Raw genomic sequence first — 27,245 nt, 5'->3', positions numbered from 1 at the left:
CATGTTTATAGTCCATGTTTGTCAGATGTTTATATTTTGTAAGCTCCAGTCATCTTAGATGTGGTAAGACACCGCATCGGGCCACAGGTGGAAGAGTGGATCTGTGTAAAGCCTGGGCTAAATGAGAGGTGGCAGGAGATGTGATTGTGTGTCTCTGAGCTTCCACTGTAGACACTGAATTACACCAATCAAACAGAGTCTTGCTGCTCCTTGCTCCTTATATTTTTCCAGAAATGCTCTGTCGTCTCTAGGTCAGCATCTGTGTCTTAGAGGCCGGTTCCAGCTGATTCATCCCATTAATGCACTTTTCTGAAATAAGATCTGTATTATTTTTGTTGTTACCTCATCCAAATGTTTATTTCCATCTGAATCACGTGGACTACAAGTAAAAATCATTGTACGTTCAATTTGCTGGCATATCGTTTCTGTAAAGTTAAAGGTGCAGTGTGTAATATTTAGGAGGATCTGTTGACAAATGCAATATCATACACATAACTATTAGGGCTGGTCCGAATACCATTTTTTGAGCTTCGAAGCTTCGGTAGTAATGAACATCGAATATTCGAAGCTTCGGAATCTCTATAGCCATTCACATAGCGCCTAAAACCCCGTAGAAAACGCTAGGCGCGCCGCGTTCTCCTTTTCCCAAAGCGCTAGGGCGGTTGCGCTCCGGATGAGTCTGTCGTTGCTAAGCAATCAAAGCGCTTGCGGCATTCTGAAAAGTTGAGATGTTTTTATCTCGATGCGGCGCGGACGCGCGTAGCTTCCATTATGAGCATTTGAAATAACGAACTTGAGCGCGCAAAAGACGCGATATGTGAACAGGCCCTATGTCTGTCTGTCTGTCTGTTAGTTTGCATTTTGATTATTTCGAGAACCGTTCATCCAAACGACTTCACAAGGAGTGCAGTGCCGTATTTGGTGCAATATAGATAGACAGGCGAGACGCGACACATTCAGAATTAATAAACTTTTAATAAACTACAGAACAGCGCGAGCGGGAAGCGGCGCGCCTCACGTGAGCAGAGCTTATAGGCCAAGAACGGACACTGCACTAGTGATATAAAACACACACAGGTCTGTTAACTTAAGCAATATTTTTAATAAGGTAGTCTAATATTTTTCTCACTAACAAGTTACTGACAAAGTAGGGTAGATTTAAATAAAGAAGCGGCGCGCCTCACGCGAGCAGAGCTTATATGCTCCGAGAACGGACACTGCACTAGTGATAAAAAAAAAAAACACACACACACACACACAGGTCTGTTAACTTAAGCAATATTTTTAATAAGGTATAATATTTTTCTCACTGACAAAGTAGATTTAAATAAATAAAAACGAAATTTAAATAAATAAAAACGAAATTTAAATAAATAAAAAATAAAAACGAAATTTAAATAGGCTAAATAAAAATGAAATTTAAATAAAAATAAAATAAAAAACGAAATTTAAATAAATAAAAACGAAATTTAAATAAATGAAAACGAAATTTAAATAAAGAAAAACGAAATTTAAATATAGAAAAACGAAATTTAAATAAAGAAAAACGAAATTGTGACGTGACGTCCCAGTAAAATCTCAAAGTCTCCTATATTTCGCAGTAGATTAATTTAGATTGATAATAACGGGTAAAAAGGATAATACATTTTTTGTTTCTATTATTCTATTTTCCACAATGTCAAAGCAACGCAGCTTAACCCAAAACACAAGGTCAGGCGTGCACTTCTGTCCACACACACTCCGCTGTTCTGCGCTCTAGCCAGAGAATACACCCGTTGCAGGAACACTTTTAGTAGTCCAAGAAGAAGCAAATATATTTATTAAGTAGCTACCGGTATGTTAAGTTATGTTAAGTATTATATTTCACCAGATTTTAGAGTGTAAAACATTCAAGCGCGAATGAAAACCGTTTCGAGGGGGATGCCAGGTGGGCAAAAAAAAAAGAAAAAAAATGAGAATATTCGAATGTCACATTTTCAAATCGAATACCAACCCACCGAACGAATATTCGAATATTCGGATATTCGGGTCCAGCCCTAATAACTATGTTTTCAGTGGTGTATAAAGACCTTACTTAATGAACCATTGTGTGCTTATTAGCTTAGAATGAGGCATTTCTCTCTACACCCACCGCGGTTCGCCTTACATCGACATGTTTCTATAATAATATTCGCAATAACATATCTTTTTACTGAATAATAAAGTAAACCTAATTTCTTAATTTATCTTTGTAAAGAAACCTCATTGCTTTACTGGCTAATGTTACTGTCTCAGACGACGACATCACTTCCTGACGGCCACCGTAACTTCTGTTGGGTGCAGTTCGCAACCTCACCACTAGATGCCGCTAAATAATACACACTGCACCTTTAAGTTGTCAAACATATCTCACTTAATGATTAGCATTGCACACTTCAAAATCACATAATTGGGTAGAAAAAGAGATGACAAAAGCAAGGGATGCGCATAACTAAATCCCAGCTAACAAAAGTATGTTTATAAGAACGTTTTGCTAATTTCCTATTAAGTTATAAAAAAAGTTATTTCTGAATGTTCTCTGAAAGTAGAAGTTTAAAAAAAAATAATGTTTTCTTGGTTATTCGAATGTTAAGGGAACATTCCATTTTATCATTCTTCAAACACAGTTACTTTTGAATGTTCCCTGAACATTCCGAAACAAGAAGTAACATAAAAAAAAACCGTTAAACTAAAACATTTCAGGAAAAAAAAAGGTTCCACAGGGCTCTACAGTGCGACCATTTCGCTCGCATATGCCCCTAAAAATCGATACGTGCGAACCGGAAAAAAGATTTACGAGCACAATGTGCCAGTAACTACCTACCATAATCGAAAACGAGACGATAACTAAATAAAAACTAGTTTTGAATGACAAAAACTATGACGAAAATCTATTGACATTTTCGTCAACAAATAAAAACTAGACAAAAATGTTAGATAGTGACGATCCAGTAAGAACTGATGTCCTGCGTTTGTGGTAGATGCGCATATTTGTACTGTAACGTGCTGATCTACACAGCGGCACACGGGTTGACATGCGCTGCATCTCATCAAACGTTAAAAAATGTAAATGTCTGGGAGAATTAGTAGAGCAGACACACAGATCTGAATAAGAGTGACGACGCAAAAAAAAGAGCTCTATTTGGTTCGGTTTTCTGCGCACACACCCGACCCGAAGCGCGCAGCCATGCACATACACACACACACAGCGCGCGAGGACTGAACTGAGCTCTCTTTCGTGTCTGAATGGACTAATACACACAACATTATGTCGTAATGTCCATTTTGGAGAGTATTCACGTAAACTATGTTGGTTATGTCTTAAACAGTTTTGAGTGTGTCGGATGTGCATCAGTGCAATTGGATCCGCAAGTCATTGGACATGATCCGATGTCTTACAGTGACAGTGGGTAATAAACCTAATGCGGTCTGTGTCATCAAGCAACAAAAGAAAAAAATTATAGCATTCACTGCTCGTTACTTGAACATTCATTGAAAAGAAGACTATTCTACTTTAGGAAAAGTGGTTTTATTTAATTTTAAGATATTTTTTTAAGTCACAGTAGTTAAATCTGTATCTGTATTGCATGTTCAAACTTTACAATCATTCATATTAACAGGTTAATAGATGTTTTCTCTGGGAGTATATGGGTTTGGACATTTTAGAGAAATTCTAAATTAATGCATTACAATTGAACTAAACCCATTATATTTTAGTCATCTGAATTGTGTTAGTTTTAGTCGACGAAATACAATAAGATTTTAGTCGACTAAATCTACAGTAGATACTAATACTAGTAAATACTAATACACTCTAAACTAGTTTCTCCTCCATGTTGTGGAAAGAGCCTCTGCAGTGGAAAGATGCAGATGTCCACTGTGTGCCAATGTGCTCCTAGCCTCCTCCTGAGAGCAACACGTTCCCCTTGTTCTGTTTTACTAAAGTGATTGTAAAGTGTGATTTATACTTCTGCATCAAATCGACGGTTTCACACAAAGAGAAGGAGCACACACGTAGTGTATATATAATAAATAGTTTTTATTACTTGTTACTGTTTTTCACTGCGCTCCAAAATTTCTTTGTGTGCTCCTACATTTTTTCATTTAGGAGCACATGTGCTCCTTGGGAAAAACCTTAGCGTAGAACCCTGTTCCATGAACAACGTATAAATAACAATTTTTTAGTTAATGCTTTTAGAACATTATTAAAGACCAGATAACTTTGAGTAAACATTCTATTAATCTATTAGTTATCTATTAATGTCTAACATAACCTATCTAACATATCTATTAATGTTACAGGAAGAAACTCTTTTCATAACTTCGAAAGAGCCTTGCCAGAACGTTCCGTTAACTTGGATATGCTTTAAAGGGGATTTTGCAGATGCAACATCACTAAAAGGGTTAAGCGTGCTGAAAGTCTAACACACTAAAGCACACAGTGCATTAAAATCCTTCTCTAATAATTGCAAAGCTCATCCCTTTAAAAGCCCACCACTAATCATTGTCCAACTAGTCGGTCATCTTGACCCGTTCCCGAGCCTGTGTGACCTGACTGATCTAACACTAGTGCAATTATCATTCTTGCTTATGTTCAGAGTTTGGCAAACATCATTAATAGATTTGTTTTGTGGAGATCAGGTATGAGAGTGTCGCCCTCTAGTGGTGTTTAAAGGGAACCCAGCGTGCTTTACTAACACCAAGCACCCTAAACCATGTTCACTCTGCAGGATAAGACAAGGAACACTTCATTAGAATGTTTTGCATCTAATCACAGGGGAATTTCTCTCTGTGTGGTGTATAGCTTCAGTCCTGGGATGTGATTGGTTCAGCCGGCCAGCAGGGCGGGCCAATCACACCATGATGTTCATCAATTAGCATGCGGCAACTGTTTAGTTAGCTTGTTTGCATGAAGCGCACATTAACAGCACTGCACCTGTAGAAGGTTTCGTCTGCCCCTCGGGACTATGGTTACAGTGCTGATGAAAAATGCAGAGTTTAGACTCGCTGTTTACACAGTGATATATTGCCACGCCACCTGATCTACATAATGCTGAGCTTTCTGTGCATGTGCAGGCGAACACTGCTAAACACTGCGGGAGGACCAGCTCAGATAGCTCAATAAAACACTGGGACGCACACATGTTATTTTTATTTGATTTGATATTTTGTTAAATAAAATATAACAATTTATTTTAATTTTTATTTTAATTGTGTTAAATTTAATTTAATTTATCAGTTTATTAATAGTTATTTTTACATTTATTAATTCAGCAGATGCTTTTATCTAAAATATTCATTTAGACCAAATATTATTATGATTTAAACGTTTTTGTTATTTTATTTTTTGTTAAATAAAATATAACAATTTATTTTATTTTTTATTTGTGTTAAATTTAATTTAATTTATCTGTTTATTAATAGTTATTTTTACATTTATTAATTTAGCAGAAGCTTTTATCTAAAACATGCATTTAGACCAAAATAGTAATATTATTTAAATGTTTTTTTCCCTCCATATTTAATTTGTTAAACTTAATTTAATTCATGTTTAATAATAATTACATTTATTTTTTTGGCAGATGCGTTTATACAAAGCATACAGTTGCAACAGCTATTATTATTAATAATATTTTTACATTTTTAAAAATATTGTTTAATTGCACAATTACATAATACTACATTATTATATTACTAAATACATTTTTCATCAGTTTGCATCAGATAATGGTTTGCCTTCCCTTCATAGAATGGTTTAAATCCCCATAAATATAATACAATTTTGATCCTGAATTCATATTTAATGTTGCTGTATATTCACTGGTCATATTTTCTGCCCGGTTACCTGACCAGGGACGACCCAATAGCAGCACGCCGCTAAATGAATCATCAGTTTCAACCTCAAAATCCTTTGAGAGCAGATGGGATCAATGAAGCCAGATCTTCTTCCCTGAATTAGTCATAGTTTTCTGTTTTGTAGAGAAATGAATAGTCAGAGAAAGAGGCTTTATGATTCCCACAAACATCTGCTGCTCTGCTGTTTTCATCACCAGCGCTGAACACACGCTCATACATCAACACAATGAATTCACCTGTCCACTTACACACACGGCTCCTTCAGTGTGTGTTGAGCACGGAGAGTGACTCCAGGAGGCCAGTTTTACACACATGCTGCGTACAGTAGAGTTAGGGACCATGTTTCATAACCGTATATTCATATGCTAGTATCTAGAAAGCAGACTGACCAATAAACACTATAGTATTTAATATTTGCTCCATCTCTCTCTCTCTCTCTGTATATACACTCACCTAAAGGATTATTAGGAACACCTGTTCAATTTCTCATTAATGCAATTATCTAATCAGCCAATCACATGGCAGTTGCTTCAATGCATTTAGGGGTGTAGTCCTGGTCAAGACAATCTCCTGAACTCCAAACTGAATGTCAGAATGGGAAAGAAAGGTGATTTAAGCAATTTTGAGCGTGGCATGGTTGTTGGTGCCAGACGGGCCGGTCTGAGTATTTCACAATCTGCTCAGTTACTGGGATTTTCACGCACAACCATTTCTAGGGTTTACAAAGAATGGTGTGAAAAGGGAAAAACATCCAGTATGCGGCAGTCCTGTGGGCGAAAATGCCTTGTTGATGCTAGAGGTCAGAGGAGAATGGGCCGACTGATTCAAGCTGATAGAAGAGCAACTTTGACTGAAATAACCACTTTACAATCGAGGTATGCAGCAAAGCATTTGTGAAGCCACAACACGCACAGCCTTGAGGCGGATGGCTACAACAGCAGAAGACCCCACCGGGTACCACTCATCTCCACTACAAATAGGAAAAAGAGGCTACAATTTGCAAGAGCTCACCAAAATTGAACAGTTGAAGACTGGAAAAATGTTGCCTGGTCTGATGAGTCTCGATTTCTGTTGAGACATTCAGATGTTAGAGTCAGAATTTGGCGTAAACAGAATGAGAACATGGATCCATCATGCCTTGTTACCACTGTGCAGGCTGGTGGTGGTGGTGTAATGGTGTGGGGGATGTTTTCTTGGCACACTTTAGGCCCCTTAGTGCCAATTGGGCATCGTTTAAATGCCACGGCCTACCTGAGCATTGTTTCTGACCATGTCCATCCCTTTATGGCCAACATGTACCCATCCTCTGATGGCTACTTCCAGCAGGATAATGCACCATGTCACAAAGCTCGAATCATTTCAAATTGGTTTCTTGAACATGACAATGAGTTCACTGTACTAAAATGGCCCCCACAATCACCAGATCTCAACCCAATAGAGCATCTTTGGGATGTGGTGGAACGGGAGCTTCGTGCCCTGGATGTGCATCCCACAAATCTCCATCAACTGCAAGATGCTATCCTATCAATATGGGCCAACATTTCTAAAGAATGCTTTCAGCACCTTGTTGAATCAATGCCACATAGAATTAAGGCAGTTCTGAAGGCGAAAGGGGGTCAAACACAGTATTAGTATGGTGTTCCTAATAATCCTTTAGGTGAGTGTATAAATAGTATATATACAGCACCCATAAGATTTTTTTTTAAGAAAGTATCTTTTATTAAGTAAGTATTCTTTAAAAAAAGTGACGGTAAAGACATTTATAATGTTAAAAAAAGTATATTTAAAAAAAAAAAAAGAATAATAAGTTTTAAGTTTTTTTAATTAGGTTTTTTTTTTTTTTTTTTTTTTATCAAAGGATCCTGAAAAAATGTATGATATTGATAATAATAATCAGAAATGTTTCTATTTGACTCTGGTAAGGTTATCCATAGCAGACTGGTGGGAGTGGCCTTCCACAGCAACATGCCCAGTGCATTATGGGTGTTTTCTAGTTTTCTCTAGTCAGGTAGAATCGACTTTCTTTCTTAAATCACCTTTCTCCTATATAGACCTTATGTAGCTCCGCCCCTTCTCACTTGTTGTCTTTTGTCTTCCGGTTTGTATTTCCACAGCGATCTTATGTATTTATGAATGTTAAAATCTTATTTTCAAATCAACCCCGTCTACTGACATCCGCTTCAGACATTACAATGCTCATGATAACTTTCGTTAACTCTACAACACTTCACCTGCTAATTACTCTTGGACAGCGATGTCATAGAAATATATACCAAAAGAAAAGAGCTGCCACAAATACACAAGTTCAAGGACAATATTATAAAGATGGCTGTGCGCGTTAGGTCTATAGGCAGCACATTTTGCCAGCTGTGAAGTATTCGTTTTTTATATTTTTTTTAGTGGTGGTGCTTTAATTAGATTTTAGTACTACATGAAACTGCTATATAATGTTAAATATAATGCAATAGGGGAATATTTGTGGGTCCTGATGATGCCAAATGTCTGATGTTACCAGTAAAAAGTGTCCTACATTATTTTAAATATATCTAGTCAGTGAAAGAGTCCAATTATATTCGTCTAAAATATGTATTTTCAGCTTGAGAATCATGAATATTGTTATTCTGATGTCTCTATTGTCCTGTGCTTTGGGTTTCCAGCACCAAGTCCAAGTCTATTAATTTACACACGCAATGTAACATCAAATTTAGTATTTTAATCAACAGTGCATTTTTGTTAACCTTGTATCATATGTCTTGGAGTATCGCAATTATATGGTATCGTGAGTTCAGTGTCGTGATATGTATCGAATCGTGACATGAGGGAATCGTTACACCCCTACAATATTTTTTTTTTTTTTTTTGCACATCTCCTGCTGGCAGATTAATTCGCCTTAAAATGGCCAACCTACACAGATAATCTCAAAATGACCAAATATGATCCAGTGCACAGTCCTGGTCCATATATTGGTCTGTCACTACGCAACAGTGCCACAGTAACAGGTGTGTGTGCGGTTTCCAAGAACCAGTCAATAAACATCACGTCTCATAAGTTTGATCAGATGTTGGCAGCTCCAGTGGGGAACTGGCCGGTCTCTGGGCGGCGGGTTGAATGTTCGGCTAGGGGTTCAGTGAGGTGTCTGAATATGACTATGAATGCTCAGTGTCACATTGCCTCGCGCTGTGTTCATAAAGAGAGGACGTGGGAAGAGATGAGCTGATGTTAAAGATGAGCGACCTCCACTCGCTCGAGCTGTTCGCGAATCCTCTCTGCATGTCCTCCAGCGGCTCGCCGTTCGCCACCAACAAACCCATCGACATTAAAGCCCGGAGACGATGGTAACGTTCGCCGGTTTCAACCTGTTTATGTTGTTTTATTTAGATGAACAGACTTTAGCGGTGCATATTTTAACGTTTTGTGTTTATGTCGGGTTGCTTTACCTTCTATGGCTGTTTGGTATAGTGTGTAAACATTTCCTCATGCATTTGTTTATTCCTAAAGTGATTGAATGAAGAGGCTGCTAATGTGTTTACTGTATATATCACTTAATCACATTCACCTTAAAGAGCCACTCCATCAGATTCACACACTGAGGAAAAGCCTGCTGAGAATCATGCTATTATTAGTGGTATTTGCTAGTCAACTGGTGTTGCTGATATCTATTCAGGGGAACTAATACAATCTGCAGATTGCAAAAAAGATATTCACATTTATTTGACTCAGAATGCTTTAGAAATATTTGTGCATTTTGTGCATTATGTACCAATAAGGCTGATGTTGCATCTGAATGCCCTCTGCTGTTAATCGGCTATGTTATGTTCAATCTGTTAACTTTAGTAGATGCATTGGGTTCTATATAGATCACCATTGACTCTTTTTTCTAAGAGTATACATAGGGTTAGGGATTAGTCCGAAACTGTAAATTGAACTTCAGCGCGTAACTCAACCCACACTGTTTGTGCTACAGCAATGGTCATCTCAAGATCCCTGACCTCGGCCTTGATGAAAGGCAAGATCTACCTATAGATTCATCATGGCCCATTCACATTTTTTTACAAGCAAATAATTAGGGCTGGGCAAAAAAATCGGTTTTTCGATTAATCGTTTTTTTAAATGTGGTCGATTCAAAATCGATTCTCAACGGCCACGAATCGAATTTTTCCATATTCAGGGCTCGCGGTGCTGCGTCTTCTCACTCTGCACAAGGCAAGCGTCAAGCGCTGCAGGCGTCGATACACACTCGTGTTTAGGAGTCGGGACATGATTCACTTGCACAATCGGGCCAGCATTGCATCGTAACTAACGTTTATCATTTTCAAGTCTTTTTTCAAGCAATTTTAAACTATCCTGTGCTCGCGCACTCGCGCATGTTTTTCATTGCGTGCACATACTGTAAAGCCTAAATCCGCCTCACAAACAGGTCGCCAGTAACAAAAGTTATTTTTCGTGGATTATATCGCTTTAACAGTTAAAAACACGCAAAATTATGTCAAAACTCTGGTCTTGGTGAGTAACCTCGTAAAGACAGTCGGTTATGTCTTAAATAAGCATAAAACGCGTGTGACAGACAGTATAATGAAACAGTAATGGATCCGTGCACTAGTTCTTAAAGTGAACGCAGCCATATTATGTGTCTGTCATTAATTTTGTTGTCAAAACAACATAATATAGCATTAATTGTAAGGAATCAGATTTAATAGCCTATGTATTTAATTCAGTCAGGACTAAAAGACTATCCAGTGTTATTTTACATTGGATTACTTTATTCAGTTTCTGTAGTATTTCTGACCTACCCAAAAACTTTTCTTTTTATGTCTCTTTATTTGTGTCTTTAGGCCTATTCTAATGTATTTATTTGTGCTACTTTTTTCAATTTAATACAAAGAATGAAATCAAGCTTCCATGTGTTGCATAAACTCTTAACAAAAAAAATTACCCCATTGTAAAAACAAACATTTAGGTGAGATCAATGTAATAGAAAATTGTCTAAAAAATTATAACTGATATTTAGACTGAAATGTGTATTACATCTATATTCATTATAGTCGAATCGAGAATCGAAATCGAATCGAGAATCTAAATCGAATCGAACTGTGAGCTTGTGAATCGAAATCGAATCGAATTTGAACATCTGAATCGATACCCAGCCCTACAAATAAGCCATTTCCGATACCAGCTGCCGTTTTTATTGTTCTTTTTCTTTGTTTTAGCAAATTTATTTTGTTGTTAATTTGCTCTGTAACAGTCCAAACTGTAGCCATTTGATATTAAGAGTCAACCACTGCATTTTAATCACAATCCAAACAAAGATGCTACACACCTGTCACGATGTGGGTTTGTGTCCTGTCATGTTCTTTGGTTCCCTGTCTTGTTCATTAGTTTTCCCAGGTGTTTCTGATTTTCCCACGCCCCCTTGTTATCCTGTTAGCTCGTTTGTCCCTGATTATTTAAGCCCTGTGTTTCTGCCCTGTCTTGGTGAGTTGTTATATGTTTCAGGATTAACGTGAGTGTTGGTTTCCCAGTGTTAAGATTCTTGTTCCGCGTTCTGAGTTTCTGTTTGAGTTTATTTAAATAAAGCGTGTAAACTGCGTTTGGATCCAGCCTCCTATCTGCCTTCACCGCACCACGTTACAACACCCTAAACAGTTGTTTTTGACTAGTGGTCGACCGATATAACACCAAGGCCGATATATCGCCCGATATTCGGCATTTTTAAAATATCGGCATCTGCCTTTTTCTGATTGGCCGATGTGTTGGAAGCGGGACTTTTATTTTGACGGGCGGCGCCTGATCACACAGCGCTCACTCACATTCTCCGTCTTCATTAGTTTACGATCTTTGTCAGTCATATCTAATACTTTGTTAGACAGAACTGGTAAACAAAGAAAGTAAATGGTATGCGAAAAAGTAAAGCTTTTATATTATTTGTAACAGAAAAGGCAAACAATCAGGCTAAAATAGTTTCTCATGTACCGTCAACATTTAGCAAATGCGCATGTACATCATTTAAACAAATCTCTGAATATCTAATAAACATTTAATTTCACAAACCTTGCAGATTTAATCGACTCCAGCTGTGATATCTTGTGAAGTGTGCATTTGTAGCCGGCATAAACGTGTTCCTGCGAGTGACGGTCGATCCGTGCGAAGCGAGTGAATGCGAACAGATCTGCTTCACAGGAGACGCGATCAAAAAACTTTAAATCCTTCATTTTAAAATATGCTGTGCTATATCCAGTGTCCCAGTGTGTCATATTCATATGGTTTTCACTGTGTGCTGTATGTAAAATTAGCGTTACCTTGTCTTTATTTGAAAAAGTATGATTACCAGTCCGCACGAAATTACCAGATTACTGAGTGCCCTGTTACAGTGTTTACTTCCTTTTTATTCACATATTCATATATTTTTAAGCAATTACTTTTTTTGTGAAAAATACTGTAATAGGATTGCAGATTCAAGAAGTTGCCATCTAAAGTATAAGCATGTTTATTTTAAAGATTTGTTTTCTAATTTATTTCTAATATATTAAATATAGATTAAATAAATATAAAGTATATATATATATAAAAATTTCGTCTTTATACCGGCCACCCTGCTCTCTAAGATATCGGCATCGGCCATCAAAAAAACAATATCAGTCGACCACTGTTTTTGACTTAGAACAAACACAGAATGGTCTGACTTTAGCTTTGTGAAGTTGTTACATAAGACACACCTGCATAAAACAAAAACAGACGGACTGAACGAAAATGCAAAGTCACTCTCTGACAGCAGGTGGCGCTCATGGAAAATTAGTGTTTCTTTGGGCACCACTGTAAAAAAAAAAAAACAGCTGCTGATTTTGGTCACAATTTAAACCTTGATAATGTTTTTTTGTACTTATCTTTCAGTATTTTCGGGAGCTACTGTACCGGGACAGTGATAAAGATCTACCAGTCGATCGCGATAAACGGGTTGGCAACCATTACAGCAATGAATGATGCTTAAAATCTTTCTAAGTGACAAAACATAGTGACAGGACTAGTAACCGTATGGAAACGTCCTACTGGAGCATCGTGTTTTGCAACAAGTGCCACTTAGTTTACAAATTAGTTACATTTTTTCCACAAAATCAAATGAAGAGCAGACTAAATGTGTTTGTTCAATCGAAGCCTAGAGGAATTAAATGAATCGTACCTGTTTGAGCTAAACTTTGTAAATGTCAGCCGTAATCTGATTTGTCTGTTATGTGAGGAGCAAAGCAGCTTAAGTGTGTGAGTGTGAGAGTTTGCCCCATCAGCGTGTTTCCTCAGGTGACACTCGTCTCAGTTGTTCTGGTTTAATGAGTTGCTCAGTTCACACAGATGATGGGCAGTTAACGCAGCCGATGAACCTGATGGCTTGATAGGTTTAGAAAGAATAAACACAAAGAGCTTCTCTAGCCCCAACACGGTTCAGTTTCACTTCCACACGAGGCCATCAGGAGGAATTACACCAGTGCACTTCCTCCTCAACACACTTCTTAAAGGATTAGTTCACTTTCAAATGAAAATCAGATTTACTCACCCTCAAGCCATCCTAGGTGAATATGGCTCAATCAGAAATACAATTAGAGTTATTAAAAAAGCTCTTCCAAACGTTAAAATGGCAGTGAATTGCAACCAACAGATTGAAGCTAAAAAACGTGCATCTATCCATCATAAAAGTGCATCTAACCATCATAAAAGTGCATCTATCCATGATAAAAGTGCATCTATCCATGATAAAAGTGCATCTATCCATCATAAAAGTTCATCTATCCATGATAAAAGTGCATCTATCCATGATAAAAGTGCATCTATCAATCATAAAAGTGCATCTATCCATCATAAAAGTGCATCTAACCATTATAAAAGTGCATCTAAAAGTGCATCTATCCATCATAAAAGTGCATATATTCATCATAAAAGTGCATCTATCCATGATAAAAGTGCATCTATCCATCATAAAAGTGCATCTATCATCATAAAAGTGCATCTATCCATGATAAAAGTGCATATATTCATCATAAAAGTGCATCTATCCATGATAAAAGTGCATCTATCCATCATAAAAGTGCATCTATCCATCATAAAAGTGCATCTATCCATGATAAAAGTGCATATATTCATCATAAAAGTGCATCTATCCATGATAAAAGTGCATCTGTCCATCATAAAAGTGCATCTATCCATCATAAAAGTGCATCCATCCATGATAAAAGTGCATCTATCCATCATAAAAGTGCATCTATCCATCATAAAAGTGCATCTATCCATCATAAAAGTGCATCTATCCATCATAAAAGTGCATCTATCCATCATAAAAGTGCATCTATCCATGATAAAAGTGCATATATTCATCATAAAAGTGCATCTATCCATGATAAAAGTGCATCTATCCATGATAAAAGTGCATCTATCCATCATAAAAGTGCATCTATCCATCATAAAAGTGCATATATTCATCATAAAAGTGCATCTATCCATCATAAAAGTGCATCTATCCATCATAAAAGTGCATCTATCCATCATAAAAGTTCATCTATCCATGATAAAAGTGCATCTATCCATGATAAAAGTGCATCTATCAATCATAAAAGTGCATCTATCCATCATAAAAGTGCATCTAACCATTATAAAAGTGCATCTAAAAGTGCATCTAACCATGATAAAAGTGCATCTATCCATCATAAAAGTGCATCTATCATCATAAAAGTGCATCTATCCATGATAAAAGTGCATATATTCATCATAAAAGTGCATCTATCCATGATAAAAGTGCATCTATCCATCATAAAAGTGCATCTATCCATCATAAAAGTGCATCTATCCATGATAAAAGTGCATATATTCATCATAAAAGTGCATCTATCCATGATAAAAGTGCATCTGTCCATCATAAAAGTGCATCTATCCATCATAAAAGTGCATCCATCCATGATAAAAGTGCATCTATCCATCATAAAAGTGCATCTATCCATCATAAAAGTGCATCTATCCATCATAAAAGTGCATCTATCCATCATAAAAGTGCATCTATCCATCATAAAAGTGCATCTATCCATGATAAAAGTGCATATATTCATCATAAAAGTGCATCTATCCATGATAAAAGTGCATCTATCCATGATAAAAGTGCATCTATCCATCATAAAAGTGCATCTATCCATCATAAAAGTGCATATATTCATCATAAAAGTGCATCTATCCATCATAAAAGTGCATCTATCCATCATAAAAGTGCATCTATCCATCATAAAAGTGCATCTATCCATCATAAAAGTGCATCTAACCATCATAAAAGTGCATCTAAAAGTGCATCTAACCATTATAAAAGTGCATCTAAAAGTGCATCTATCCATCATAAAAGTGCATCTATCCATGATAAAAGTGCATATATTCATCATAAAAGTGCATCTAACCATTATAAAAGTGCAGCTATCCATGATAAAAGTGCATCTGTCCATCATAAAAGTGCATCTGTCCATCATAAAAGTGCATCTATCCATCATAAAAGTGCATCCATCCATGATAAAAGTGCATCTATCAATCATAAAAGTGCATCTATCCATCATAAAAGTGCATCTAACCATTATAAAAGTGCATCTAAAAGTGCATCTATCCATCATAAAAGTGCATATATTCATCATAAAAGTGCATCTATCCATGATAAAAGTGCATATATTCATCATAAAAGTGCATCTAACCATTATAAAAGTGCAGCTATCCATGATAAAAGGGCATCTGTCCATCATAAAAGTGCATCTATCCATCATAAAAGTGCATCTATCCATCATAAAAGTGCATCTATCCATCATAAAAGTGCATCTAACCATTATAAACAAACTCCACACGACTCCAGGGGATTAATAAAGGCCTTCTGAAGCAAAACGATACGTTTGTGTAAGAAAAATATTCATATTTAACATGTTACAAAGTAAAATTCTAGCTTCGGGCCAAACGAACTATCAGCAGTGCGTCGCATCACTCGCATAAGTCGTGCTTTAGACTTAAGTGAAATCCGTATTTGTTTGGCCGGAAGTTAGTTATTTAACTTTAACTTATTTAACTTATTTAACGTTTTAAATATGTTTTTTTTTTTTTATGTGTCTGGAGTGGACATCTGTTTTTAATGATCCTACACGTTTGATTAAACCATTAAAAATATTAGGAGAATATTTTATATATTTTTTAATATTATAAATATGAGGGAAGAACAAAACAAAACTTGGTTAAGGTATTTATCTGACAAAATTATTTGGCAAAAAAAGGGCAAACTACAGCTACAGGTTTTACCATGTAAAAAGAAAATGCATATAAAAACAAAAAGCTACATTGGCTACAACATAATCAGTTATTAATATTTTGTTGGTTCTCTCTTGTTTTTGCACGTGTTCATAATTTCTTTGTATGACAGTCTGGCAAAAATGATTGCGGCACAATTTTTCATGTTTCATTGTGTTATTATCACAAATAAATGAATTGACCTCAAGCACAACTACACGATATACTTACAAAATCTATAGAAAATTTTTAATAATATGTGAAAAAAGGATGAAGATATACATTTTCCTAGGCTGGACATCTCTTTTGGCCACTACTGTATGTTTAGTATAAAGCAATCCTTTTCACAAGACTTGGATTAAATATGGATTTGTTTTACAGTTCCTTTATAATATTTCTAAAGTCTTGGTTACCTAGAGGGGCAAAAACCTCTCCGGTTTCATTTCAAATATCTTAATTGGTGTTTTGAAGATTAACCAAAGTCTTATGGGTTTGAAAGCTGAATAATGAGCTGCTATATTAAAGAACTTGAATTTGCCTCATATTTGATGAAGTTTGCATCATTTTCCCGTTTATTACTGTAAAGCTGCTTTGAAAAAGCCTTTATTGTTTCCACCTTATTTGGTAACACAGAAATAAGTTGTTTTCTGTGAATGTGCGAGACTTTAATTCCAATAGCTGCTATATGAGAATAACTAGAAGAACAGTATTATGAGTATTATGAAAATACATTCAAATATTATGATGTAGAAATAAAGGTGACTTGACTTGAAATGACACGAGGGATGACCGGATTTAAATGTTCGGTAACACTTTATTTTACAGTGTCCTTGTTACATATGTTACATGTACTTACCATAGTAATAACAGTAAATTATGCATAATTACATGCAACTAACCCTCAACCAAACCCTAACCCTATAGTAAGTACATGTAGTTAATATTACTCAGTATAATTACACTGTAACAATGACACCTTCACGTAATTTCCGAGTGAACTATCCCTGTAAAGAAGAGGTCAGTTTGGGCTGTGCATGAGTAATCAGTGCAGTATTTTGAGGGGAAGCCAGAGGTACGAGAAGCCCTCGCTTGGACTCAGTGTCCTTAGATGCTAATGAGATTATCATGGGGAGGAGTCGGGGTTAGCGGCGGCCGCTTGAAGACGTCTGTCTCTGCGTGTGGAAGGGGAGGAGATTGTGCGACTCAGACCGAGTCTAGGAAGCACTTGCACATCTCAAGACGAGGCTTCAGTTTAGACGTACCGATGGACCGTACGGGTCACTTCATCTCTCCCTTCCAGGCCGTAACCAGAGGCATGAAACGAAAGCGCCTGCTCAAATCCTACAGGTACAGAGCGGCTCAGAAACTCTTACATGCACACTGATGTCACGGGGAGATAAGCTTGCTGTGCTGAACTCAAGTGTTTTTCTGTGGTGAGCTGGCAGAAGTTGTGGCTGCTTTGCTGTGAAGTTTGTAGTTTGCAGTGAAGATTTCTGTATATCTCGTTGTCAGATTCTCTTTATTCCCTCGTATTTGCAGTGAAATGTCATTCTGCATTCGGGGAATATGTACATAAAGTTAGAGAGGACAGGTGTACTCATGGCTTGCATAAATATTACTTGCAATACTTTACTGATTCCAGCTTGTTGCCTGAGATGATGAGGAAAAAAGGATTCATATTAGCCTGTCAAATTTGGTAATACTTTATTTTACAGTGTTATATATGTTACATGTACTTACCATAGTAATAACAATAAATTATGCATAATTACATGCAGCTAACCCACAACCAAACCCTAACCCTATAGTAAGTACATGTAGTTGCTTTATATTACTCAGTACTTAAATATATAATTACACTGAATGACACCTTAAATAAAGGGTAACCTCAAATTTTTATCCTTTGTTTTTAGTTATAATAAAAAAAATATATATAATATTAAATTTAATGAATTGCTATTTTTTTTTGTAGCTATATATATGTATTTACGGTATTGTTCAAAGGTTTGGGATTTGTAAGATAATGTTTATGTTTTTTGAAAGAAGTCTCTTTATTTGATCAAAAATACAGTGTAATATTAATTAATAATAGTGAAATATTAATTACAATTTAAAATAACTGTTTTCTATTGCAATATATTTTAAAATATAATTTATTCCTAGCATACACTTGAGTATTTTCTGCATTTACTGTCACAGCACGTCAGATTAGGATGTGGGAAATTGTGCGATATTCATTTTGAAAGAGGAAACTGGTTTTGGCCCGGTACGTTGATAAACTGCCCTGATACTTCTTTTTTTCAGTTTCCTTCTCAAGAAAACCTCAAGTGTTACACCAAAGATGTTATTGATGAAACGCCTTTTCTTTTGCATTGACGCACATCTCACATTTAAGACCAGTTACAGGTTCTCACGCATTCGATTCTGGATAAAAGGAGAATCACGTGATTCTCACACGATTCTTATCAGACAGCTAAACAAAATAACATGTCATTTACTAGAAGTTCTGACAAAATGTGAATTCGCCTTTGGCTAAGCCACACCCTAGAATGTAGATTGACCAATCACAGCGCAGCCAAGAACGAGCTCCCACAGAGGTCCGACACTTTTCACAGCGCTCCATTGACTTTAACACAGGCGTCTCATATTTTTGGTCTCGGCAGGCTATTACCGTCGTAGTTTTATCAAAAATATGGTTAAACGTTGTGCCTGGGGCATTTGTAACACAGATACGCGTTTCCCAGAGAGGTTGGAGGGGGGTGTGCGTTTTTTTCCCTTCCCAAACCGAAGTCAAATCCTGATAAGTGTCGTCTAGCACACGCTGCTAATAAATACAACATTATACTCGCGTAGTCCGTTTGCTTTGTAATAACGATTATAGAAGTGAATAGAGACCTATCCAGCTTTGCATGAACAGTGTTGCTCCTTGATATTGTGAGTCCCAGCCTCCGTCTCCATTAGTAGGATATGCGGTGGGTCATTTTTTCACTGTGACCGGTATGCTTTTGCCTCTATTTGGATGCCTTGTTGTTCCTTGCGTTTATGTCGTGAATATAGCCTTCGAACGTATATTGCAGCCCCTTTTGCCTACTTCTATCGGACACTTTATTTGCTGCTTTATAAAAGTTTGATCAAATTTCAGCAGGAAGAGCCGTCACAGCATAAGCCATGTGGATACCAGAGCCCAGATGAAGTTTGTTTGTCGGACGTAGCAACAGTAACTAATGGGGGGCGGGGCTTAGCCAAAGGCGAATTGCTGCAGTCTATTTAAAAAAGTTTAATTAGAGTGAATTATTTAAAAAGAAATGTTGAATGAATGATTCAATGACTCACTCATAAAGATGTACTTTCACTACTGGATGATTCAGTGTTTTTGAACAAACCTCGAATGATTCAAATACAAACACATGTTTTAACAGTCACTTGTCGCCACCTACTGGTGTAACAATACAATCCTTATTTGAAGCATCAAGTTACTTTCAAAAGGTGATTTGCTCTATTTTGATCATTACCGTAGACATCAGTGTTTATATCTGAACTATAAAGTTTTATCCCAGTTCTTCTGTGATAATCTGAATACTTGTCACACAGAAATAATGACACTGTGAGGCTGAAAAGCGGCAGAGCAAACACTGATCTGAATGTTCGCTGTGATTCAGTCAAAGGTTTAAAAGACAAGTCTGCATCGTTGTCATTTAGGAATGAGATCGCGTGGGTGTCTGAATCAAAATCTCGATCTTTTAATGATTAATCGTGCATCTTCAGACGGCTAGTTCTGATAAATAATGTCTAATAAATATATGGCAGATTATTATCATCATTATAGTTTGTCAAATTCCTCCCACTGATGAAACTGTGCAGATTTATGATCTCCATCTTGTCCACCAGAGGGCCTCGTACTGTGCTCCTGCAGATCTTCATTTGTTGAGTTCTGCTGAGGCTTTGCAGAAAGATCAGAAAAGCTTAATGCCTTTAGATGGACATTGCACATGTACTTCCTTCACCTCGTTGCAAGAAAACATCCGTGTTCATGTGAAAGCTTGCCCTGTCCGGCAGAAATGATGATCCAAGTGATGTGTGTCGTCAGAATGTCATGAGACGCTGTGCTAATACTGTGCACACCATTCTCCATCAGCTCACAATGAGTTTGGTTATTCTCAGTACAGCTGAAGGAGATTTCTGCACATCTTCCCTGTAACACAACTGCTCGCTTCCAGGAAATGTGATATTGTTCTAATCACAGCGATGTTAAAACATGTTTCCAAGAACGATCAGAAGGCAGTGAATGGAAAAGATTTTATCAAGAATTTGTCCTTTTATGACTATCAGTCATGCAGACGACATTAGCGTGACGTAAAATGAGTTTGCGTTTAATTAGGCTGGCAGAAGACCTGATTATTCCTTCTATCACACAAGTGGCTGTAGATAATAAAAAATAATGCTTTTCTTACTTAGTATTTTTGTCTTGTTTCCAGTCCAAATATCGAAAAATTCTTGCATTTACTAGATGAATAAAATGACAAGATATTATGTCCGGTTTTCCGGGGGAATTCATCGAAATTAAGTGAGTTTTTGCTTATAAAAAGCTAAATTATCTGCCAATGGTGTAAGAAAATCTTAATTCAAACAGAAACTAGATTATTTTTCTTACCCCTTTGGCAGTTAATTTTGCGTTCACTTTAAAAAAAACTTTTGCTGATAATTTACTCACCCCCATGCCATCCAAGATGTCTTTCTTTCTTCAGTCGAAAAGAAATTAAGGTTTTTGATGAAAAATTCCAGGATTTTTCTCCATATAATGCACTTTGCTGGGCACCAAACGGTTCAAGGTCCAAAAGACAGTTTCAGTGCAAACTACAAACTGTTCAAATGTCTTTAAACGTCACCAGACGATGAATAAGGGTCTTATCAAGCGAAACGATCGCTCACTTAAAAAAGAAATAACAAAGTTTAAGTTTTATAAGCTCAAATGCTCGCCTTGCTCTGTTCTGTGTGACTCTCCTGTTCGAACTCGTTCATCAAATTGAAAGAATCTTTTTCCGAGTCAATTCGTTTATTTCGTTCGTTAAATGAACCAAATGACTCGAAAAAAGATTTGTTCATTTTGATGAACGAGTTCGAACAGGAGAGTCACGAACGTGCATCACAGAACAGAGCAAGGCGAGCATTTGACTTTATTAAACTTAAACTTTGTTATTTATTTTTGAAATGATCGATCGTTTCGCTTGATAAGACCCTTATTCATCGTCTGGAATCGTTTAAAGCCCTTTGAACAGTTTGTAGTTTGCACTGAAACTGTCTTTTGGACCTTGAACCGTTTGGTGCCCAGCAAAGTGCATTATATGGAGAAAAATCCTGGAATGTTTTCATCAAAAACCTTAATTTCTTTTCGACTGAAGAAAGAAAGACATGGACATCTTGGATGACATGGGGGTGAGTAAATTATCAGCAAAAGTTTTTTTTAAAGTGAACTAGCCCTTTAATATCTTATGTAATTTTACAACTTTAGTAAATGCATCTTGATTTAAGAAAAGTTTGATATTTGGACTGGAAACAAGAGAAAAATACATTTAGTGCAGTGCAGGCTTGTGTTTGCGTGATCATCATGATCGGTCACACCTCTGCTCTGCTAATTGCTTTAATTAAAAGCGCGTGTCTGCTAGGAACCCGAGTGGACTGTAGTGACGGATGGAGGGGCTCGTGTGGAAGTGCAAGTCTCAGCCTAAATCCTCCGAAGTTACACACGACTTCATGGATCAGTAAGTCTTTTTATTAGATCAGATACGGTCTGCTGGGCAATATCACTCACACACACTCACATGTAAGGAAATTCAATTGCATTCCCATGTCTAAGAGTGCCAGTAAGAGCATCTCGAGCTCAGCGTTGAGGAAGTTGAAGTGTGCAGTAAAGCACATCATGCAGAATACAGACACACTCCTACAAATAAAGGACCTAAAAGGGTTGTGCAGCTTGACGTCATACGTGAACCACAAAAGTGCCACAAACTTTTTCTTGGTAACACTTAACTTGAAGGGGTGTGCATAAGACTGACATGACACCTTCATAAACATGACATGACATATGAGGTTTTATGCATGTTTATGACAACTGTCATTAAGTGTCATTCGCTCAATTATGACATTTTTAATGCAAATATGACATTGTTTGAGATAAACTTGACATAAACCAATACATCATAACCTGTCAGTGTCTTTGTCATGACTACTTGATATTACCAAGACAACATAAATTGTCATTGATATGTCATAAACATGACATAGCAGATTCATTATCAAACTTAAGAAACCCCTTAGCTTTATGGGTTAACATTACATTAAACTGTCATGTGGTTGGTTTTGACATTGGCTGTCATGAGGCATTATAACTGTGTCATGAATATTTTTCTTGACCTCAACTACAGTGGTACAAATCTAATTTGTCATTAACATGTTATAATGGCCCACATGACAGCCAATGTCAAAACCAACCGCCTGACTAATGTTAACCCATAAAGCTAAGTGGTGATAATTAATCTGCTATGTCATGTTTATGACATATTTTGACAATTTATGTTGTCCTGGTAATGTCAAGTAGTCATTACCAAGACACTGACAGGTTATGATGTATTGGTTTATGTCAAGTTGTCATAACAAAGACATCTCAAACCATGTCATATTTGCATTAAAAATGTCATAATTGAGCGAATGACACTTAACCCTCTGGGGACCAAGAACGCGCCCGCGCGTTTTGCTGTTTTTTTTTTCACATAGCAGCAACATAGACTTAAAATACTCCGTCATTTATGGTCATATAAATAAAATCAATACATGATTATAAACTATAGAGGGTCTTCTTTTTTTGTGTACACTCACATTAACATCAAAACCTTGTGGTTTTTTTAAAATAAATAAAATAAACAGGGTGCGCTTTCAGCTCACTCTGTCTCCGCAAAAATCTTTCTTGAAACATGTCTGGAAAATGAACTGAAACTCCGCTAATACTTATCACACAAACATGAAACATACGCCTAAAGAACGCTTTAAATTTCTACTTTTAAATAAAACAATTCACATTTAAAACAAATATTCTCCTGCAATGTAATCTGTCTGAAACTAAAGAGAAGTACAGTTTCTCCTGTCTCGGCTCATTATCGTTAATTTGTTCACACCCACTCGCAGAGCGCGCTATTCATAAGATAATGTGTTGAGGAGGCCATATGCAAAATAGATAAACGCCCCCAGGCAAATGCTGTAAACGCACTATATTTTTTAGTCAGATTAAGATTCGTCTTGCGCGGCTATGAGGAATAATCCTGGGACATTTAATACTGAAGTGCTGGTTTATTTTCACTTCGAGGAGGAGCAACAGATTCAGCTGAGAACTGTAAGTGTTTTATGGCTGTGCTTTGTTCTAATCGCGATATAGAATAACGTTAGTGTCTGTAAACGGAAAAATAGCATACTGTGAATCATGTTTCTCTCTGTGTGTGTGTGTAAATGAATGAATGAACGCACAGATACGCACTGTTACAGACGAAATAAAAGACAAAATTTCGTTGACTAGTTTTGGATAAAGTTTTTCAAATCAAATACGCTTCAAAATAAAGACATCAGCTTTTGTTAGGAGTTTCTGGGGATAGAAGTGTCCAGACGTATGCACCCTGTATTTTAAAGAAGAACATTTAATTATTTGCGATACATTATTCATTCACAAAGAATTCAGGGACATTATTCACGTCCCTAAAGGTTAGAGTTTTCCTCATTTTTTAATTAAGGCATTAAGATTTTTTTATTCCTCTTTTTAGTCAACTTTAGCATGGGTGTGTTCTCTTCTAATTCTAAGCAGTGTGTGTGTGTATATATATATATATATATAGCCTATAATTAAAAAGCTATTTTAACCAGAAAAATCTACAATGCATGCCCAAAGTCGTGCAGCCGTATAGTTTCTCTTGATATCAGTCCTGCTGACTTCAACATTCACAGGAGACTGTAATGAAAAATCAAACACCTTGGAAATGACAGGTATGTACTATGTTTCAGGAATGGGACAATGCTGTGTGACTGTGTAAGCCTCTGTATTTAGATCAGTGTGTTTACTAATGTGCTTTTTTGTCCTTTGTTGTGTATCTTTGGATTATGTTGTGTTGTAAATAAATCCAAACAATCTAAAAGCCAATCTTTTTTAAATCTCCTCATTCTTTGTGCAAAGCTCCTCTAATGATATGGCCTGATAGCACCTAATAGGGCCATTAGGGGAGGGTCTTTGTCTTTCTCAGGTGTGAAATGCCATACATATTAATGAGAGATCACGCCTCCTTGCATAAAGCTTTCTCAAACAAAACACGTCATACACATTATAAAATACTTTATTGACTTATCTGAATGAGTAGTCAGGATGATTCTCACATAGTTTTGGAGCAAATATTCTAGACTATGTGATACAATTTTCAAAAGTCTTGTGAAGAAATAATCAATATGTGTTTTGTGGCCTTTTTTCAGAAACTTTTATTTTTAAGTTTTTCAATAACCATGCATAAATAATATTCTCTCAAAAATACAAACATGTACATACATGTTGCTCAAATATTATGGTAGCCCCGTTTGTGCTATATAGAGTGAATTTACACCTTTGCCATTAACATGTTTATAAATAACTGAAAATAGCACAAATGTCAGTGCATGTCAAAACATCCCAAGGGCCCCAAAAAACCCTTGGTCCCCAGAGGGTTAATGACAGTTGTCATAAACATGCATAAACCCTACTTCATATTCATGAAGGTGTCATGTCAGTCTTATGCACACCCCTTCAAGTAAAGTGTTACCATTTTGGTAACACTTTACTTAAAGTCTTTATGTATGATGCATTATAAAAGTATTTTAATGCATCAATTATGCCTTGTACTGCACCTGATAATGCATTGTATGATTTTATGAATAATTGTTCTATTCATTTTTACACTTAAAGTATAATGCATTAAAACACATGACAAACAACCAATTTTAGAATCTGCAAATATTATGAAGCATTTTAAGTTGGGTTACAATTATTTATGAAAATATGTAATGCATTATAAAGTAGATTATGAATACCTTTATAATGCATTATACATAACCAACATACCCCCCCCCCCCCCCTCAATTCTCACTTTTTTCCCTCAGATTTGAGCTATTGTGAGTTATAAAGTCTGAATTGTGAGATATAAACTCACAACTCTGAGGAAAAATTCTGAATTGCTAAATATAAACTCAATTGTGAGTTATAAATTCAGAATTGTGAGATAGAAAGTCAAAGTTACATTTTTATTTTTTATTCTATGGTGAAATTAAGCTTTCATTTGAGCTGATGAATCCTGTGCATTAAGACTAGGAACATAGATTGAAAACAAAGCCATTCAAGCTTTCAGAAACACCTCCATATCTCCTGAGTCCTGTCAAGAGCATCACACACACTCATCGCTTTCCCATGGAGAGGCTCGTTCTCTCTCACACTCCTTCCTTTTTTATACTGGCAAATCTCCTCTCACATGGAACCACATACAACACCTCAGCAACCAAATAGCAAAACCCTAGCAACCACCCTGGCATTATGGGAATCATCCCCAGATGTTTTTCCTGAAATTCCATGAGCTTTAGATCATTTAGTCTGGGAAGAATTTGATGGGAAATGTTTTCATTTTGAAAGATCTGACTTTTGATCTGTGTTATTTATACTATTATAATATTTAGTCATTTTTTAATTAACTTTCATTTATATAAATTCATTTTTATTTATTTGATGTGCTTTGATCATTTTTATTCTGCTTTTTATATTTCTATTTTAACTTTAATTAATTGTAGTACTTTTTTTCAGTTATGGCGCTTTTTTCTATTACCAGTACCAGCTCGACTCGACTCGACTCGACTCGGCTCGGCTCGGCTCGCTTTTGCTCCGTTTTCCATTGCAGAAAGTACCGCCACAAATAGTACCCGGTCGTCATAGCGACGCCTTTCGTTCCTCGTTGCCCCATCAAGCTCTCGCTGGATCCTCTCTTCGGCAACCAAACAAAGGAAAGTCTGCACCTCCTCGTTTGACCACGGCGTATTCTTCTGAGTTGCCATAATAATAGTAGTAAGTTTAGTAACTATCTCTTAGCCTGGTAATACCAGACTCTGCTACTTCACTTTGCTTCGTAGACCGAGTCTGGAATGGCATAATAGAGAAGTGTTTTCTCTCTCGCTAGGGGGCGCTTGTCTGAAGTTTAAAATCATTGGTTACCCGTAAGCCAATCAGATAAGTTTATATATGACGTATGTTATGCGCCGACACAGCCGCATCGAACCACAGACATCATGCATCGAACTTCCACTGTAAACCTGCTGTGAACACTTGATGATGCGAGCGAAAGAGTGAACATGGCTGTAAACGACTTTCGCAGATTATGCGAAGTTAATCTACGCATCCACGGTACAATCAGGGCCTCTAAACTGATATTTGACAGTTGAGAGAAACAAGAAAATATTTGCAGCCAACTGTCAAAGTTAGGATTAGTTCTGTTAAACACAGCTCTCTGTTCATCTCGAGTCTGTCGGAAATGCTGCAACTTAATTGCAAGATTACAGCATGTCATGGCAATATTTAAGACCTGGAAAAGAAAGGAGACACTGACCTGTCAAAAGGCTCCCCAGTTTCTCGCTGACGATCGGTAATCGTTGATAAATTAAACTTTTCCCAAAGGGAGTAGGGCCACAACATCACCTCCATTCAAAATGTTTAATACACACTCTTCTTGTTCGGGCTTCAGTTTGCTAATGCCGGGAATATTCTCCACAACAGAGCGAATTGCATCCGCGTCTCCATATCCGCGGTCGTTTTCGATTTCCCTAACCTAAAATACAATCTTAAACTCGGCGCTTAGCGTCTACGTCACAGCTTTCAGCCCGCCCTCTGTTCGTTGATTGGCCGGCTGTTTTCAGGCCGGAGGAAAACGGATAGATAGGCCGCTGTCTCAGACTGAGTGCAGAAGCGAAATGAAATTGAGCGGAAGTACAAAGTCTGACGTAGTCAGGCTAACTATCTCTGGCCAAACTATTTAAAAATGGCGGGGTTA

The 27,245-nt window shown here is 36.8% G+C and overlaps 1 protein-coding gene across 8 annotated transcripts in view; it reads left to right on the top strand.

Annotated features, from left to right (window-relative positions):
- The window catches only part of LOC130096592 (cAMP-specific 3',5'-cyclic phosphodiesterase 4D-like), a 336,854-nt gene that overhangs the window by 251,388 nt on the left and 58,221 nt on the right, over positions 1–27,245 (top strand). The window contains exon 1 of one of the 8 annotated variants that reach the window (XM_056263149.1): positions 17,405–17,502. The exons of the other annotated variants lie outside the window; for them this stretch is intronic. Within the exon in view, the coding sequence (XP_056119124.1) occupies positions 17,420–17,502 (83 nt within the window). The 5' untranslated portion in view covers positions 17,405–17,419. Of the gene's footprint in view, positions 1–17,404; positions 17,503–27,245 lie in introns of those variants that run through there. 8 annotated transcript variants of the gene reach the window in all.

This window comes from Rhinichthys klamathensis, unplaced genomic scaffold, assembly GCF_029890125.1.
Source record: "Rhinichthys klamathensis goyatoka isolate OS25496 unplaced genomic scaffold, OSU_Roscu_1.1 h1tg000200l_1, whole genome shotgun sequence".
In the NCBI taxonomy this organism is placed as follows: domain Eukaryota; kingdom Metazoa; phylum Chordata; class Actinopteri; order Cypriniformes; family Leuciscidae; genus Rhinichthys; species Rhinichthys klamathensis.
This window is presented reverse-complemented; position numbering and strand designations above follow the sequence as displayed.